Source organism: Panicum virgatum, chromosome 9N, assembly GCF_016808335.1.
Source record: "Panicum virgatum strain AP13 chromosome 9N, P.virgatum_v5, whole genome shotgun sequence".
Classification (NCBI taxonomy): Eukaryota; Viridiplantae; Streptophyta; class Magnoliopsida; order Poales; family Poaceae; genus Panicum; species Panicum virgatum.
In genome coordinates, this window is record NC_053153.1 from 26215202 (window position 1) to 26235309 (window position 20108).

The following is a 20108-nucleotide window of genomic DNA, read 5'->3' on the forward strand; positions in this document are numbered from 1 at the left end:
GCAACCAATGAGGTACCATTACCATCATTTCTAAGCATAATATTTGCATCAATTGAAATAGGCTTAGAATTGTTACCTAGGGGACATGAATTAGCCATGTGTCCCCTTTCCCGGCATAAGTAGCATCTTCTTTTTTGTTGAGCCTTTTATTCCTTGCTCATTTGATGCTTCTCATTGCCTTGCTTCTCATTGTTTGCTTGAGCCTTCTTTTCAAGCTTGTTTGGGCAACCCGAAGCTAGATGCCCCAATATTGCACAACTATGGCACTTGATGTGAGCAACCTCCTTCATCTTCTCTTGAATCTTGTTCTTGCTCACCATCTTAACATCTTGAATATGCATTGGATGCCTTGCTCTTTTTCCACCCCTTCTTATTCTCTTCTTCTTCATCTTCAAGTCATCAACTTGATTTTCATGGTTGATATTGACTTGATCTTGGGGTGCCTTCTCTTGCTCAACTTGTGGCTTTAGTTGAAGCTTCTCTTGTTGCTTCACCAATTGTTTGGTTGGGCACATTGAGGTGAGGTGACCCCAAGTGCGGCACTTGAAACATTTGACATGTTTAAACTTCTCTTCTTCCTTCTTCAACTTGAGCTTTTCTTTATTGGGGCAATTATTTGCAAGATGTCCCATCTCATGGCATTGAAATCACATGAAATGAGAGAGCTTTATTTCTTCTTGCTTATTCATCTTCTTATTATATTTATTCTTGACCTATTTCTTGCCTTTTACTTTGCTCTTGTTGGAACCAATACCACTCATGTCACCGAAGCTTCTTTGATTTTTTATTATGCTTTCAAGGGTGACTTTTGATTTTGTCTACCTCTCTATCTTGTTGCTCAAATACTTCACTTCATTTTTAAGCTCATTGTTCTCCTTCAAAAGGTTAGTCTCACAAGACATAGAAGTAGAACAAACATCTAATTGTGAAGAATATGGCATAGACAATAAACTATCACAAGAGATGGATACATGCTTCTTGTCTACATCACAAGGATTAGCAATATTTTGCAATTGATCATTTGATCTATGTGATGAGCTCTCACTAGTTTTAATTTATTTATTAAAAAGCTTATTAGTGAGTAAAGCATGATCTTGCACCAAGTTCTCATGAGCAATACTAAGCTTTTCATGAGTCAATTTTAGCTCCTCATGTGAACAACTGATGACATAAAGTAGATACTTTTTTTGTTCACATGTGTCTTTGAGAAAGGATATTTCTTTTTCCGATTTGGTTGTTTTAGCTAACACTTTCTCAAATAGTTTGGTCATGCTAGCATATCTACTCAAGAGCTCGTCATATGAATCAAGATAAATCACATTGTAATTTAATACCTTTGTGTCACCTTATGACAAGAAGCAATGTGCTGATGGAGATGAGCTTGAAGTAGCAATATCATCCATGCATGAACCAACTTAATCATCAAGTGTGCTTGGAGTAGAATCATCATTTGTAACACTTGAATCATCACCATCAATCTTGTCAAGTGAGCTTATTGTAGATTGATCATCATCATCACTTGACCATGAGGTGGAGCAAACTTCCATAACCACCATATCATGGATGTGCTCATCATCCTCATGCACTTCCCCCTTGGGCTTATCATCATCATCATCATCATCATCATCATCATCATCATCATCATTGGAGGCCGCCCCATATTTCTCATTGAGATAACTCCAAATCTCGTGGGCGATTTTCATGTCTATGACCTCACAAAGTATGCAATCATGCAAAGATCTAAACAAGATGTTAGTAGCTTGGATGTCTAAATCTAGGCATTTCTCTTGTGTTTGAGTTAGATTTTCTTCATCCAACACATGAGAAAAACATACATCTACCATCCACCACATTTGAGGGCAAATAAACTTAAAATTGCATATCATCCAATTTCTCCACCGTGTAAAATGTGTGCCATCAAAAATGTGTGGACACTCAACATCTAGCCCATAAGTCGCCATCCTTTCGGGTCGGTGAGGACCACAAATGAGAGACCACAGCTCTGGTACCACTTGTCGGGTCAAGATGGCGGACTAGAGGGGGGTGAATAGTCCTTTCTAAAACTTAAAACATTGCCGGCAAACCGAAACGAGTGCGGAATTAAACTAATCAATCTAGCTAAGACTACACCCCTCTATCTATAATTTTCACATTACAAAAAGATTCTAATTGAGCAACTAAGGTGTCGGGCTAGGTAGAGCTCACTACACAATTCTAGTTTGCAAGGTCACACAAGCCTATGCATCTAGTATTCAAACAACCGGGGAGCTCCTACACATACTAGTATGCAAAGTTCACAAAAACTAACACAACTAGTAGTTCTCAAAAACAATGCTACACAAGCCGAACTAGAGAGCTCAAAATTACTTAGCTACACAAACTAAGCACGACAACTAATTGAGCTACACTATGATCTTTACTTCTATGCTACACAAGCAAGAAGATGATTAGCAAGCTACACAAGCTAACTAATCACTAGAATGACTACACAAGCACAAGATATATATGAAAGTAAATACAAGGCTTGTGATTTGGAGAATACAAACCACCGAGAAGAGTAGACAAAGTTGACACGATGATTTTTATCCTGAGGTTCACTTGGTTGCCACCAAGCTAGTCCCCGTTGAGGCAAGCTTCAAGGTTGCCGCCGATCCTCTTGCTAGTGGTGACTCTCAAGTCACACTCTCCCACGTCGAGTGCTCACACCGAGCTCTAGCACATGACCTGGCCGGACCACTTGTTGCTCTTTGCGTCTCGCTCAACTAGAGTTGCTCTTCGCGACTACCGTGGGATGAGCACAATACCCATCACAATCACTTCTCTGGAGCACCACACAATCTTCTTGCGGGCTTCACAACGGAGACACACCACCAAGTCGTCTAGGAGGTGGCAACCTCCAAGTGTAACAAGCACCACCAAATCCAACGGCTATATTCTCAATAAATGCTACTCATAGTCGACCATTACAGCCCGGGCGGACGGTCCGCCTCACAAATGGCGGATGGTCCGTAGTTCATTTGGACACCCCATATAGAAAGACCAAGTTTCTATTCCTGTTTTAGGATTTAAATGCGGACCGTCCGCCCCCAGGGGCCGGACGGTCCGCAGTTCATTTTGGACCACCATCCAGAGCCAAAAACGGTTCTGTTCGAGCTCAAACAAGACAACGGCGGACCGTCCTCCCCCCAGAAGCGGACCGTCCGCAGGTACATTTCCAGCAGAAATGAACCTCGGTAAAATGCTCATAACTCTTAGCTCTGATGTCCAAATTAGGTGATCTTGAACTCTATGGAAAGCTTATTCAGAGGGCTACACAACCCAACTGAATATTTGATCAAAAACACAATAGATCAAAGTAGTATTCCACTCCAAGAGCCAACCTAGTTACCGGAGAACACCAAAAAGCCTTTCTTGCTTCCCCAAGTTGATAAACATCAACTCCAATTCTTTCTCCTTTGCAAATGTGCCAACAACACCAAGTGAACAATACCATGTGCATGTGTGTTAGAATTTTCACAATAATTTTGAAAGAATTTTCACTTGATCTCACCATGCCACTCGATCCTAGCAACACCGCAATGTTAGATCGCTCAACTGGCACTAGATGACCGATATGCAAATAAGTTTGCCCCTCTTGATAGTACGGCCATCTATCCTAAATCTGGTCATGCACTTCTCTACACAACCTTTGACCAGTGAAATGAAATGTCCTACAAGTCATACCTTTGCCTTGCACATTCCATTTTATCTTCCCAAATTGTTGATGCCACACAAGACCAATTTCCTTCAAGCCTTTTGATCATCATCATGAGTCAACACTTGGCTTGATCTTCCTTGAATGATATGATCCACTCAATATTATCACATGACCTCTTTGGTCCATCGATCTTGACCTTGCTTGCTCTCCACCGTCGCATCGGTCCATCGGTGCCAAGTCTTACCCAAGCTTCACCGCCTCGCGGTCCATCGCTTCAAAGTCTTGACTAGCCCTTCACCATTGCAACCGGTCCATCAAGCCAAGCCTTATCTTGATCTTCTCCACTTTGGTCCCATGACTCCATGTCATGTCTCATATGCAATGAGTTCCTCCATCACACTATATGAGCATATTATCAACCCTTAGCCATTTCTCCTCCATGGCATATGTTGCTCATACTAGTGTCTTTGTGTGGACTAATCACCTATGTATCTCAACATAAACACTTTTTAATCCATCTAAGTTGTCACTCAATTACCAAAACCAAACAAGGGCCATTCACCCGTCCGCGCCGCTCACCCGGGGAAAACCCTAGCCTCCCCCCACTCCTGTCCTCGCGCCTCCGCCCGCGTCTCGAGTCATCCGCCTCCTCCTCCTCGCCCTCTGCCTCTTCTGCCTTGCCTCGCCTCCTCCTCTCTGCCGCCGCCGCCACTGGTGGCCTGCAGCCACAGCCATCTTGTTTCCTCCCCCCCCCCCCTCGCGTACCTCCTCTCCTCCTCGTCACCTTTATTCTTCCAGATCTAGAGCTCCTCATCTTCTCCCTATCCGGCCGGCAGTCCTCCGCCGCAACTAGCCTCCCCGGCACGGCACGACTCTTCCTCTTCTAGTCTTGTGCTCCTGTGTCCTGTCCATCTCTGGCTCGGCCCTCTATCCTAAAACCCTAACCCTAACCCTAGCCTGTTGAGGAACCAGAGCTCACTGGCAAATATGGTGCTCCGGGCTTGCACTTCTTCGACCTCGTCGGCGACTCTGGTGCTCCGGACTTGCAGGTTTGTTCACCCTCCTCCTCTTTCTTGTTCTTTCTTTCTTTTCTTTGTTGATTTCTTTCTGATTGTTCTTGATTTCTTTCCTCAGTGCCATTGAGCAACCAAACGATGGTGATGGCGGATGACGGCCACTCCATGACCATCAACGATGAGATTCGGTTGATGCGGGGGGTCGGAGATGATGAAGAAGACCTCCTCGCAGGGCAGGATGAGCTCTTTGGCCATAGTGCTACTGCGCCTATCGACCTTGATGGTGATGGTGATGGTACCAGTGCCAGTGCTGGTGCTGAGCACGAAACTGAGAGCACTGTCACTGGCATTGGCAAGAGGAACCGTCCATGCACCTCTGATGTCTGGGATGAGTATGAGAAGATCTACAGGGTGGTGGATGGTAAGAGAATCCGATTCCAAGCTAAGTGTCTTCATTGTGGTAAGGTCTACACTACTCTATCTACTTTTGGTACTAGAACTCTGAAGCGTCATATTAAATCATGCTCTGTTTGGAAGCAAAAGTCTCGTTCATCGCAGTCCTTGCTTCAGTTCAACTCAGATGGTAGTGTAGGTCACTGGGAGTACAGTCCCGAGGTTGCACAACTTTGTTGTTTGATTGCTAGACTTGATTTTCCTTTGGGGTTTGGTGATTCTGAAGCATTTGAAGAGTACATTAAAGTTGCACATAACCCTCGGTTTGCTACTGTCTCATGGCAAACCACCACTAGAGATCTTGTCAAGTATTATGCTGATCGTCGTAGTAAAATTATGGAGACTTTAGCTACTGCTTCATCTGTTGCTTTCACATCTGATATTTGGTCAGGTAATGGTAAGGAAGATTACCTTAGTGTGGTTGCTCATTTTGTTAGTAGTGACTGGCAATTAGAGAAGTGGATGTTAGGGCTGAGGCTCATTGATGTTTCCCACAGTGGTGAAAACATTGCTGAGCGTGTGCTTGCTGTGTTGGATGAATTTGGTTTAACTGAAAAAGTGGTATATGTTTTTTTGGACAATGCATCTGCTAATACTACTGCTATTAACATTTTATCTCCTAAAATTTCTAGTTATGTTGGTACTTTGTTCTTGCATCAGAGATGTGCTTGCCATATAATTAATCTTATTGTGAAGTCTGGCTTGAAGAGGATATCCGCTTACCTAGAATCATTTAGAACAGCAATCTCCTTCTTGAATTCTTCTAACCAGCACATTGCAGCATACAAAACCTATTGCATTGCTGTGAATGAGCGTCCAACCTCACTGGTACTGATTACTCTCCTTACTTAACTGAGGTAAGAGCTGAACTTTCTACCATGTTTAACAAATATGATGAGAAGTTTGGTGCAGTGAGATTGCAAAGGCCTTCACAACCAGTAAGCTCTGGTAAGAAAAAAAACTGTCTGGGGTAAGATTTTTGGTGGTGATGATCATGGTTTTGCTGGTGCTGGTTGATCCAGTTTTGGTAACTCTACACCCACTCCATCCTCTCTATCTAGAAGAACTTCTGTCAGTGCATTGTTGCAAGCAGCAACAAGTGGTGCTTCTCTTGGTATTACTTCTGAACTATCTTCCTACTTGGACAGTGACACTGCCAATCAGTTTGATGATGATTTCAATATCTTGAATTGGTGGCAAGAGCATAAACACACCTATCCAATTCTTTCAATCTCAGCTAAAGATGTTTTATCTGTGCCTGTGTCTACTATATCTTCAGAATCTGCATTTAGTCTTACAGGCAGGATCATCGAGGAGCGTCGCCACCAACTGGCTCCAGAAACGGCGGAGATGCTCTCCTGCATCAAAGACTGGGAGGCTGGTGATGCAAGAGCACAACATTCTGTGAAGGACAAGGAACTTGAAGCTGCTTTTGATTATCTGTAGCTTGATGTGTAACTGATTATGTATTCATGTACTTGTTGGACCTTGGAACATTTGAACTATGTAATAATGAAATTTTAATTGAGCTGGGCTGTACTCTTTTCCTATCTAGGGTTTCTCACAAGGTGTGAGTTTTACCTAGATAGGTTTTTAATGAGGCAGCCATTGCACCAGCTCAAACTTTGAAAATGTGTTCTGTGTGCTCTGTGTGACTATGTCCTGTAATCCTGTTATGTGGGGAAAATTTGAACTTAGCATGTTTCTATGAACTGATAAAGTTGTGGCTTGCTAGTTGTAGTCAGTAGTGTCTGGGTCGGCACTAACCCTATGGGTTAGCCGTGCTGATGGGCCGACACGGCATGACTAATTCTTAGTCGTGTCGTGCCTGGGTCCGCGGCCATGCACGCAGTGCCGACACGGCACGACACAACTAACTAGTCGTGCCGGGTCGTGTCGTGCCTGATTCGTGCCGTGCCGGATAGGGTTAGGGTCGGGTTGTGCCGTGCTGGCCCATTTGGCCATCTATAGTGGCGGAACAGCTTCTCCTTGAGGACCATGCACTCCGGTTGTCACGCCGTCGTGGCGCTGCGCGAGGCAACTAGGCAGCAGCAGACGTGCCCATCCTCCTTGTGATGGAGGTCGACCTACGCATCGAGCTCGCCATTGAAGTAGGCCTGGCCCTGGACTGGCAGCGTCCACCCCCCCCCCCAGGTCCCGCCACGCGCCATCGCCGGTGTCCAGCGAGTGGGTGCCCCAGTCGGTGGACATGGGTGCAACACGTACGAGGCGATGCTCTTCTCGTGGCCGAACGGGGGTAGCGCCTGCGCGGTGTACCACGACCACGCCATGGCCGGATCCCATGGGCCATGGCTCCTACTAGTCGGTCTTGGGTTCCCACGCCAAGACCTGCATCCACATGGTGGGGTACCGATAGGAGCCGTCGTCGTCGCGGACAAATGTTGCTAACAGGGCGTACAGCTTCCTGCCGACGTCCATGGCATCACGGAGGTAGCCGTCCGGAGGAGGCGGGCCGACGGTGAGCGCCGCGGTCCCCGCGTCGTAGACGAGGAACGGGGTGCCCGGTCGCGGCTGCAGTCCGGGTTGGTGGAGATGAGGATGCTGGTGCCCAGAGAGAGGTGAAAGACATGGGCGCACCGGGCTGTAGCCACCCTTCCCGTCATCGAGCACCAGGTACAGGTACTTCTTCTCTGCACAGTCCCTGCATCGCTCTTCGTTCCGCTACCGCCGCTTAGACGAAGAAGACTCCATGACGATTGATGACAATACTACTACATACTACCCACGACCGAGGAGAGAGATCTCCAGAAAAATGGATCTTTTGGGGGGGGTTTGATTTATAGATCGAGTGAGGCAGGAGTGCAGGCAGAATCCAATCAAAATCGACGAGACGAGGAAACATCGATTAGAATTCCAGGCGGTTCGGTTTGGATTTCGGGGATCCTACCGCCCGGACGTTCGATGGAAAATTTCTCATCGGATGTTCCGTGAGAATTTACTAATGTAACATCAGACATCATCTATTGCAACATACGAAACTATATGTAAAATTGACTGTGATATCTGATTCCGAGATCTAAAATTCTCACAGCAACATGTACAGCATGTCTCATGCAACATCCACTCAAAATGGTAACATATAGAAATAATATTTGCAACATTGATGCTTACCTTTTGGAACATTCAAAATTATATATTACAACATCATAAATCACAAATTGAAAACATCGAATAAAAATCGATCACCCGTTGCAACAGCATAAATAATCCCCTGCAACATCCAAAAACAATCTTTGCATCATCTCAGCTCAGCGCCCTACAGCTGCAACCCGGGGTGTGCCCAGCCGCGCACAGCGCGGCGCGCAGGGGCGGCTGTGGCCTCACTGGCGGCAAGGGGTGGCGAAACGGTAGGGGCTGCGCAGGGACGCGACAAGGCTCGTCAGGGGGGTCGCGGGGTGAGGATACTCGGCAACGAGGACGTTCCAGGGACAGCTGACACCGGCGGCGGAGCTCGTCGTCGGAGTAGGTCCTACAAGGCGGGGAAACGGAGGGTGGGGGCTCAAATCGGTCAAGGAGGACGAGGGGAAGTTGTAGCCGCCAGGAATTGAGGAGTGGCTCAGCGGAGACGGCGGATTTGATGGTGGCCCCTGTCTCCGCACCACAATGGGGTCATGGTAGCCTTTGCCGGGTGGGGCCATCGCATCGGTGGGAAGCAGGAGCATCGGTCGGAGGGGAGCAAGAGCACCGCGAGGTCGCGGAGAGCCGCGTGCGCTGGGCGCGGTGCGTGCGGCACAGATTCAGGCGGCAGGACGGCCGGGGACGAAGCTGGAAGCGGCATGGAAGCAGGCGGGGTGGGGTGGGTAGCTAAGGGGGTGTTTAGATGGTGAAAAAGTTTGGGTTTTGATACTGTAGCGCATTTTATTGTTATTTGGTAGTTAATGTCCAATCATGGACTAATTAAGCTTAAAAGATTCTTCTCGTCCAAATTAGTTAAACTGTGTAATTAGTTATTTTTTTCAACTGTATTTAATGCTCGATGCATGTGCCCGAAAATTCGATGTGACGGATACTGTAGGAAGTTTTTCACCAACTAAACACCCCCTAATTTAATCAGTAGGATTAGGGTCGGTTTGGAAAGTGGTACGTTGATGCGTCCGAGGGATGGGACGTCCAATCCCTAGCATTATTATTTGAATTTTGAGGTCTCCCAGCAAAACAGGCGAAAGTAAGGGAACTAGCTGGCTATATACGGGCTTGATGACTCGATTTGGATTTTGGAGTTCTCCCACAAACAGGATTCTTCCTGCCTTGCATTTGTCATTTTCTCTTCCTGCCTTGCATTTGTCATGAGGAGAGACGCTCAGAAATTTCATGCGAGTATCCTTGAACAGAATGCATTAATTTTCTCAAGTTGCAGTTGTATTCCAGGCGACAGCGAAGCGCGCACCGGGGGCAGGCTGTAGGATGCGGTGCAACAGCCAACAGGTAGGCGGCGTGCTTTTGTGGCCGCGATGTGGCCACACGTATGGGTGGGCATTCGGGTAACCCGAAAATTTCGGGTCGGATTTTTCGGGTTTTGAAAATTTCGGGTTTTGAAAATTGTTATCCGAAATTTGTCCGAAATATTGAAAACCCGACATTTCGGGTACCCGAAAATTCGGGTTTGGGTTCGGGTAACCCCGAACTACCCGATCTTGCCCAGAACGAAAACTTCACCAGCACTGGCAGGGGCGGGGCGTCGACGGGCGCGGCGCGGAGACCGGCGGGGGCGGGGGCGTCGGCGGTGCGGCGCAGCGCGACACGGAGACCGGCGGGGTCGGGGTGTCGGCGGCGCGGCACGGAGACCGGTGGGGTCGGGGGCGTCAACGGCGCAACGGGGAGACGGCGCGGCGGCGCCAACTTCACCGGCGGGGGCGGGGCGTCAGGGGGCACGGAGGCGACGCGGACACCGGCGAGGGTAGCGGCGGCGGCGACTTCATCGGTGAGGCCAGGGGTGGGGCGTCAGGGGGCACGAGGCGAGCTCGCGAGGAAGCGGTCAGGCGGGGCGAGTCGCGAGGAAGCGGTCAGGCGGCGACGCTCGATCGATGCTCCGAAGCTCCAAGCCTGCGTGGGGGGCTGGGGGCTAGGGTTAGCAGGGGGAGGATGGGCTAGATGCCTGGATGGCAAGGTAAGGTGGCTAGGTGGGCTGGGCTGATTGCAAATTATTTGGATTGGGCTGTTGTTCGGGTAGTCGGGTACCGTGATTTGAAACTCGAATTACCCGTAATAATTTCGGGTACTGTGGGTTAGAATCCGAATTAGCGTTCGGGTTTTTCGGGCTCGGGTTTTTCAGGTACGGGTTCGGGTTTTTCGGGTTCGGACTTCGGGTTTCAGGTAATCTGCGCACCCCTAGGCCCACAGGCGTGGCGCGAGCGTCAGCGTCCTCGTATGCATCCAGCCGGCGGGTGGCGGGTCCGCACTCGGGTCACAGCGGCGAGCCGGCGGGTGGGGTCGCGAGCTCACACGTACGCTAGTGCCAAAATTCAAAAAGTCAAGGAGTGTGCGGCTGCATGGCATCCAGCAACCGCCGAAGTGCGCGTGGCCATTGCCGGCTAGGGATGAAAACGGATGGGAACGGGCGGAAAAACCCATCAACCATTTCTGTTTCCATTTTTTATTACGGAAAATGGGAGCGGGAGCGGAATAGCCGGGTACGGGAGCAAAAACGGGATATAACGGTTACGGAAATGGGCGGGAACTGAAAAATCTACTGGAATGCATTATTAATTAATCACTATTCATTGTGCATGAATATAACACGGCGAGGGAGCCCGAGCGGCGCGTGCAGGCAGCAGGGGCTGCACACACATGCACGGACGATGGGCTCAGCCTGCATACGTGCGTGGTGCGGGCCGAATGAGCCCAACAAAGCGGGAGCAGCAAAGGGCGAGCAGGCGGCCTGGTGCCTCTTGGGCTGGATCTAAATGGCGCTGCGCGGCTCGCAACGTTTGATGTGCAAGGAAGCAAGACGGAGTTTGAACAAAAAAACGAGTTCAGGCCCATGAACCGCATGTGATTTTTATTTGGAAAAAGTGTACTTTTCTTCCCTCAACTATCGCAAAAGTCTGATTTTCCTTCCTCAACTGTAAAATTGAGTATCCAGCCTCCTCCAACTATCAAAATAGTTTGTTTTACCTCCCTCATCAGTTTTATAAGCGGTTTTTATATTCTTTCATAGATTCTCTATTTTTTCACTCAATTGATGTAGCAAACATGGATAAAATTATAATGATTAGCAAAGTGGTAGAGGAGAGTATAGAGAACCCAATTTTACAATACTTGAATTTGAAACTCAAACAGAATTAAAATTTGAAATTTTGAAGGAAGAAAGAATTCAAACTTCAATGAATTTTTAAAGCATCAAGATGAGCTCCATATTTAACAAAATTTGAACTGTGTGATACATATTAGAGGTGCATCAATAGAGAACTTTTCTGAGTATATATTATATAGCAAAATTTTATGTTTCTTAGGAAGCATTAAATTTGAGCCAAAATTATTTTTTATTTATTTTTATAAAATTTAAATTTTACTCAAAACTTTGAAAATTTGATTTGTACATATGCAAATTCTTTAGTCTAAATTATGTGAAAATAAATAAAAAGTATAATTTTTTCTCAAATTTGACCCTTCGTAATAAACATCAAATTTTACTATAGATCCTATACTCACAAAAATTCCGTAGTGATATACCTCTAACATGTGTCACACAGTTCAAATTTTGTCAAAGGTGGAGCACTGGATCTCATCTTGATGAAATCTTTCTTTCTTTAAAATTTTAATTTTCAAATTTCTTTAGGTTTAACCTTTGTAGAATTGGGTTGTTTGTACTCTCCTCTACCACTACGCTAATTTTCATAAATTTTGATTCATGTTTGCTCCCTCAATTCAGTGCAAAAAAAAAAAGATAAGGGAGAAAAATCTATGAAAAAAAATAGAAAACTACTTGTAGAACTGCCGAGGGGGGGTAAAACAAACTATTTTAATAGTTCGGGGAGGCTGGATACCGGATTTTGCAGTTGAGGGAGGAAATCAGACTTTTGCGATAGTTGAGGGAGAAAACGTACATTTTTTCCTTTTTGTTTTGTTTCACTTGCTCTCCGGGTCATACGCGATCCAGCAAAGGAAAATGGTAGTTCTATCTCGCCCCGTCATCTTCATCTGAGGACAACGTGAGATGGCATGATCCATATCATACTTGGTTGGAGTGGGGATAAGCTGGTCATGTATGATGTTTGGTTGGATGTATGGTATGGTCATATATCTTGTTTTAAATTATCAAATTAAATAAGAAATATAATTTTATAATAAAACTGCAAAAAGTTCCTATGCAACTTAATATGACAAATAATTTATAAGTTCCTACACCAAAAAAATTAGGAATGTTAGTTGTTTTTATAAATTTTAGAAATTGTTTCAATTCCTTACAAATTCAAACAAAGTTTCAAAGGAGCCTATTTTAATGCATTTTACTTTAAATTTAACAAGGGTTGAGTGTTCTTAAGCAAAATATGGGTTCGTCTTGGCTTGTACTGTGCAAAAAAATCAAAATTTCAAAATTAGAGGTGGTTTTGAGAAAGAAAGGATGAGATGATAAAATAAGGAAAAATAACCCCCCCCCCCCCCCTATCGGCCCACCTATCAGCCACCTACCATCCTCCTATACTTTCTCTCCCTCATGGTGGCAGCAGTGGAGATGACACCCTCCCTCCAAATTTTGGGTAAAAGACTATCTCCACCCTGTTCGGCTTGGTCGAAGCGGCTGGGCTGGACTGGGCGTCGCACCTACCTGTCAGACTCTGCATGCAGCGACGGGGCAGTTGGGCGTGGCAGCCCCAGCTAGCCATTTCGAGCCAGCCGAACAGGCTGAGATACTCTCATGAAGATCTTGCCCCTAGTCGATCCCAAACCAACGCAAGCAAAATTAAGGATTTCTCGTCATGTATTTGAATTCCAACCAAACATGCGGTTACCGATTAAACCTTAGCACATCCTCGCGCACCTTGAGATGCCATCTCACCACCGTTGGACAAGTGTAAAACGCTGGCAGGGCGCATTTAGCAGAGGTAGATCGTTTAGGTCGTACATTTAGCCAACAAGCACAAAACCTTAGGTGTGAAAAATAAAAACCTTAGGAAAAATCAAGATAATTAAAAAAAGAGAGAGAGAAAGTGATCTATGAATATTTTAGATGGGTCATGGAAAACCTTCATAGGTAAAAGTTCATGATAAGAAAATTGCAGCAGGAAGAAAGAAATAGCATCTAATAGCCTCATCACTTCTACTATATTCATGCTAGTATTTTAAGGACATCAAACGAATCGAGATATAGAATGAAATACAACGTGATATGTATTCTTTATTCATCTAACCTGAAATTTGATTAAATATTGCTTGACATTTAGGTAAAGAATTAAACTTATATTTTCTATCCATAGTATAATTCTAGTAATTAAAGATACAGATCTAATTTGAAAAATAGAAAGGAACTTAACATATTGATACTGGCTTTTATATTCATCCATCTTGATACTTGAATAAACATTAACTCTAAACCCTATTTGAATATTGATTTAATGTTCGGTTAGTATACTAAATAAAATAATAACACTATCTTTGTTTAAAATGTTAGTTTTCATGTACTTGCATAAATTATGAATTATGTTTAGTCTAGAAATAAAAAATAATAATTCTTATTATATATTGAAGGTGCGTGAAATCCGAACTCGGACTCGAATTCTAACGATACAATAATTTGCACATATTCAAGTACATTTGAATCCATATGGTATCCATTTCCACCCAACGCTTGATATCGGCATAGAGCTTCAATTCGTTGCCTTGCACCAGTGACGCGAGCGCTAAGAGCACAAATCCGAACTCAAAAGTATTTGTAAAATATCACTTCTTTGTAGTGGTTTGCTTTATCAATATAAGTTTTTTTTTCAGAAACAACTTAAGTTTGACTATGTTTGCATAATTTTTTTGAATAAAACGAGTGGTCAAATTTAGTGTCAAAAATGTCAAACGAACTCTAATATGGAACGGAGGGAGTACCACCTATTCCGTTCCGTTTCTTGCTTCTGATACCGTCGCTGAGCGGCGGAGCCCACACGGCATCACTAGTATTGACAGATCCCGCATGCGCGTCAGGGACACTAGGACGGGGGCGGAGCAGCGCCCACACCACTGGCCACAGGCAGCACGCAGCAGCCAGCGCACCAGCGCAGCAAAGCCAAACCCAAAAGAAATACAGAGCCAGCCAGCCGAGGGAACCAAAGCCCACCGCCCATCTCCCTCTCCCCCCTCCTCCAGTTTCCTTCCGCCATTTCCCTCGCGTCCTCCATGGCTGGCCGGCTCCCAAATCACGTCACCCCACCGTCAGGCACGTCCACGCCATGCGGATCCGGAGGAGCGCTGCCCGCTTCCTCAGTTTCTGCCTCCTCCGCCGCCTCCGCCGTCCCGCCCCTCGGCGCGGCGCCCTCTCGTTCCTGCCATCGCCACAACTGGCGCTGTGTTCCGCGGCTCCACGCCCGAATCCAGACTCCAGAGGCGGGGGCGGCCTCTCGAGCCCGGATATACTGCCTCGCCCACTTGGAGCATTGAGTAAAGGGAAGAACCAGAACAGAAGGGCCGGCAGGCGAAGAAGAACGCATGCAGAGGTCAAGCAAGATATGAGCAGGAGGGAAGGGGCGGCAAGGGTGTCAGGTGTGAGCTGCAAGAAGATTAGAAGAACGAGTACTACTTGATGCACAATTAGATTCGGGAAGAAAGAGAAGGTGCTGGTGGCGCCATGGCCAGGAGCGTGGAAACCCTCCACCAGCTCCAAGCCACGAAACAAGTACGGCAATGACTTGAACGCGATCGAGGGCTTCTACTACGACTGCGCCAGGTTTGCTGGCCTGGGTTCCGCAGCAAGAGGCGCTGCAGGAGCAGCGTGGACGGTTCTGTACCTCAAAAGCAAGAAGAAGAGGAGGATTCCATTTCCATCAGAGGAGGAACAGCGCCGGCGTCGAAACATGCTTCTCATGCATCCCAGTCAGTCTGAAGCTGACAAACTCGTGATGATGATTTCAATCAGGCTGCAGCTCGTGATACTGCGGCGATGACATTTCAGGGATCGCGGCCATGCATCGACGCGGATAGCAGCGACGACGACGACCGCGACGGGATTGGTCTCGCTGATTCGCTGGCGTCAGCAGCGACATGGATGGAAATGCCGCATGGTGTACTTCCCCAAGCTGCTAGTAGCTAGCAATGGCGGCATGCAGCAAGAGGAAGATCCGGAGCAAGCGGGGGAGGAACGAAACCCGTGGAGGCGCGGTCGTCGTTCTTAGTCTCTGTTGCGACTTGCGAAAGCGCGCCTACGTACGTGCTCTCACATCCGTGGTGTAGAAGAAAAGCTAGCTAGCTTTGCTTCGCCGTTTTGCCGTTGACTTGTCGCGCTGTTTGACTTTCAGATTCTTTTTTTTTCTGCTGTGCATGCTCGATAGCTGTTCCTCCTTGCTATTTTTTCTGGTTAAGTACTGTGCTAGCTCTGCTGCATCTTGAGGTCGATTAGTACCAGCTGAATTCCACCGTGTTCAGCTTTCGAGCCAAGTGGATTCAGACCAGGCGAGTTGAAGATATACAGAGGAGTGTCGATTCGCTCCGTCCGCCCACGACGAGCAGGGCCGCAGGCAACAAGCTAGAAGCGCACCCGCACCACGCCAGTAGCAAACAAGAAAAAAAAAAGAAAAAAGAAACACCCACACCTCTCTCTCTCTCTCTCTCTCTCTCCAATATCTCTCTATTCCACCTCCGACTCCCCAGTCCCAGCCCCGCGCCTCCACCAAAAATCCGAACCCTAGCGCCCCGGGGGCCGCCAGATCCCCGCCGCACCCCGCCATGCGGATCCGCAAGAGCGCCGCCCGCCTGCTCGGCTCCGCCTACTCCGCCTCCACCTCCGCGGCCCCCGCCCCCGGTGCGCCGGCCCCGCCCGAGCTCCTCCTCACGACGCCGCCGCCGCCGCCGCCGCCGCACCTCGCGGCGTGCTCCCCGCCGCCCGAATCCAGCGGCTGGGGCGGCTACTCCGGCCACGCAACTGCCTCCGGGGAGGCCTGCGAGCTCAGCCGCTCGCCGTGGGACCTCATCGCCGAGCTCTCCCTCTCCGACCCCCAGGTCAGCGCTCCCCGGCCCCTCCCGCTCCCCTCGCTCCCTCCTCTCGGTTTCTATTCCGGGTCTCTCTGCGAGGCCCATGCTACGCAAGCTCGCTGCGCTGGTCAGGCTCCCGGCCTCCCGCCTCTCGCCGCGTCCCCCGCGCCCGGCTCGTGCATGCCTCTAGGGTTGGCCGGCGGGGCCGAATGGGCGGCCAGCGGGCGCCTCCGCCCGCAGATGCCTGCCTGGTCGGGGTCCACGTCGCCTTTGCTACCCTTCCCTCGTGGTAATTTGGGGGCGCCGCCGCTGCTAGGGTTGGAATCGCAGGAGCGGCGGCCGGGTCGAACCCTAGATCCGCGCCGCCCCATTCCGGGGCTATAGCGCCGTATCGGGTAGCGTCTGCTCGTGCTGCTGTCTCGATTAATTAACTTGTCTCATTCGATTAGGAGGAGGACGACCTCGTCGACAGGTACTTCGTCCATGTCAGGACTCGCGCGAGCTGGCTCTTCTCGGCCAGCATGCCGGTCTCCAACGCGAAGAAGGTGGCCGCGGCTGCCAGGGAAAGAGCCAAGCGGCGGCGCGATGAGGCGAGGAGGGCGCTGAAGAAGGCGGCAGCGAGCAAGGAGAAAGGCAAGAAGGAGGATGCCGCGGCCTGGAGCAAGGCCAAGGTGAAGAAAGAGGAGGGGGAGCAAGTGCAGGCGGCGCGGGTCTGGAAGTGCAAGAAAAACGACGGCAAGCGGTGGCACTGCCACCGGACAGTGAGCCAGCCCAACACCCTCTGCAAGTACCACTTCGTGCAGAAGCGCTCGTACCTGAACCCGGACTACGAGTTCCCCGGGGTGTTCGAGCCGGAGGAGGCCGCGCCGGCGCCGGTTCCAGCCGCCGCCTCCAAGCCCTCCAGCAACAGCAAGCCACGGAGGAAGAAGCCCACCAGCGACTTCAACGCAACTGAGGGCTTCTACTACTACGCCGGCTTCGGCCCCTTCCGCAGCAAGAGGCACTGCAGGAGCGGCGGCACGAACGAGCCTGTGCCTGTAAAGCAAGAGGAGGAGGACAACGAGCCTGCGCCTGTAAAGCAAGAGGAGGAGGAGCAAGTGGCCGAGCATGCTTCCCCTCCTGCCGCAGACCAGGCCCGAACCGCCGAAGATGCCAATCGTGCCGCTGCGCCTCATCACAACGATGTGTCTACCTGTGACGACGACATTGCAGGGATCGCCGGCGTCGACGAGGATTCCAGCAACGACGACTACGACGGGATCGGGATCGCCGGCAGCAGCGGCGGCGGGAAGAGGAAGACCCCGTGGAAGCGGTGGAGGAAGCCCGTGAAGGCGAGGTCGCTCAAGTCCCTGATGTGATGGTGAATGATCATCAAGCAAGCAAACCCCTTCTGCAGGTGGACAGCAGGTTGGTTAATCAGCTAGCTTTTGGCTTAGCTTAATTCTTCCTAGCCTTTTCATCCGTCCGGTTTCGCTGGTGACTTGGTGTACAAACTGTCTGGTGGTGGGGGGCTTCTGCCATCTTGATTTTCGCCTGTTCCAATCTTTTTTGCCATCGAGCTGATTAGGGCAGTTTTTCTTCATGTTAATTCGGTGTACCAATCTGCCGTTCGCGTAGAGATCCATGTATTTGTGGTGTTGGGCTGGCTCCTCGAAGGAATAATGCGAGCTTGTTTCCCTGCGGTGTCTGCGAATATGGGTTTCGTTCCGTACGAGCGCGTCGCAACTGTTTCTCGACTAATTAAGCCGGTCGTTACATGCATGCTGGTCAAGTTACGCCGGCGGGAACAGGATTAAGTAGTAATAAGTAATAGTATATAGTTACACGCACGTGCCCGGAGGATTAATTTGCTTTAATAGAGCTCGCGTGCGCGCCCACCCGTTGCTATATTTGCCGTGTTTTCGATTCGATTGGATTCGATGCGGCCGGTCACGAATAATCATCACACGGACGGGTGGAGTCGGCTGCGCGCCGACCCAACTCGCTTTTCGCTCCAGTCACCTAGCTTCGGCCTTTTGGTTTTGCAACAAAACTAGCATGCACATTTTTCGAAAAGAGAATCTCGCATGCATGAAGTACTAAATAAAGTCTATTTGTAAAAATATTTTAGGGATGGGTATAATTTTTCGCGACGAATCTAATGACAGTAATTAATCGATAATTAGATACAGTGATGCTACAGTAACTATCCTCTAATCGCGCGTCAAAGTCCTCGTTAGATTCTTCAGAGTCACACTAGCGCGAGTTCTGAAATTAGTTTTATAAACTGATTTTGTTTGACACCATAATTAATAGTTAAAATTATTATTATTCCTAGCCCGCTACAATTGTTGTAACGCCAACCAATCAATGACCTTCGTCGTCAATTACTATGCCGAAGGGCAGCCCGCGGCCTCGTGGAGTCGTGGTCTCGTCGGCGTCAGACCAGAGGGTAGACGAGTCAAGAGAGCCGGTGAAGGCCGCGCGCATCCGTCGGCTGTCAAAGCGTGGGACTGGGCCTGGGGATGCTCGGGCTCGGCCCGCAACTGTACCCCGCCTGCAGCGCTCCGGCAAGATGAAAAAAACTCTGAGTTGACTTTTCTTTTCCCGAATAACGGGGTTGACTGCTGCTGTTGAGGCCGCGTTTAGTTCGCGAAAAATTGGGTGAAAAGCCATTGTACCACGTTTCATTGTTACTTGATAAATAATGTCCAATTATGAATTAATTATGTTTAAAAAATTCATCTCGTGCTAATCAGTTAGACTGTGTAATTAGTAATTTTTTTCAACTACATTTAATGTTTTATGTATGTGTCGAAAGATTCGATGTGACGGGTACGGAAAAATTTTGGGAACTAAACGGGCCTGAGTAGCACTAGCACCAGTAGTAATCACGCTGCCGTACTGTTGGCCTGTAGACACTCCAGGTGGCTGCGATCCGAGCGCACGACATGGGAAAAAGGTCGTCCTTTGCGCGGGGCGGGACACGTGAGGTACCCCTGTACCGCACGTGCGCAGCAGCACCGCAGCTCCATGACTGCGCTGGCCATGGGAGTGGGACCGAAGGAGAACACGATCCTCGCGTACAGCTTGTACCTTGTAGACCCTGGCCAAGTGGCCAGTCGCCCGCCAGGCCGCGACGCGTCTCCGTTCGCGCATGCCTTCCACCACTCGGCTGCACGTTCCGCAAGCACGCCAGGGAGAGGAGTGGCAGCACCAGCGCGCGCACGCTGACGCGGTGGCGCTTCGTTCGGTCGTCGCCTCGCCGCGCCATCCTGGCGGCCACACCATGTCGGGACGGTGGCACCGCCTGCCGCGACAGATGCATGACCAGCTAGGTAGGGGCGCCTGCATTGTGCTCGCTGGCACGCTGGTGGTCTTGGACGAGCTGTATCGTGGGCGGCCGGCTTGCTCTAGCAAGAATGTGACTCCCATATCCTAATAAGTTGGATGTGCTCGCACCTGCACACCCGTAGCTGCGTAGCGACGCCTGGTTGTCGGCGTGCCAACGCAATGTCTAGTGCAGGTGCAAGCCTCTAGTTATGGAGCTGCGCAGCAAGTTTGTTGCTTGTTGGTGTAGTAAGCAACTACCTAAGCATGCATGGTGTTCAGCAAGCAGATCTGCAGCCGCTGGGAACGCCTGCCGGCTGGTCCGTTCGGGAGCTCTCACGCGCGCAGGGTGTTTAACGAGCCACGCCTGCTTGTTTGGTCCATGCCCATAAGGTGTTTGATGAAATACCTGTGAGGATCCATGTTGGCATCTAATCCCACGCCTTCACGATAACGGCACCTTATTTTGCGCCCCCCCCCCCCCCCACTTTGCGTACAGT

The 20108-nt window shown here is 49.0% G+C and overlaps 1 protein-coding gene across 1 annotated transcript; it reads left to right on the forward strand.

The window, feature by feature from the left end:
• Window positions 1–15948: 15948 nt before the first annotated feature.
• LOC120692807 lies at window positions 15949–17986 on the forward strand. Its single transcript, XM_039976202.1, has 2 exons — window positions 15949–16326; window positions 16749–17986. Exons 1-2 carry the CDS (start codon window positions 16054–16056, stop codon window positions 17655–17657), a joined length of 1182 nt encoding a protein of 393 aa, XP_039832136.1. The 5' UTR covers window positions 15949–16053; the 3' UTR covers window positions 17658–17986.
• Window positions 17987–20108: the final 2122 nt, after the last annotated feature.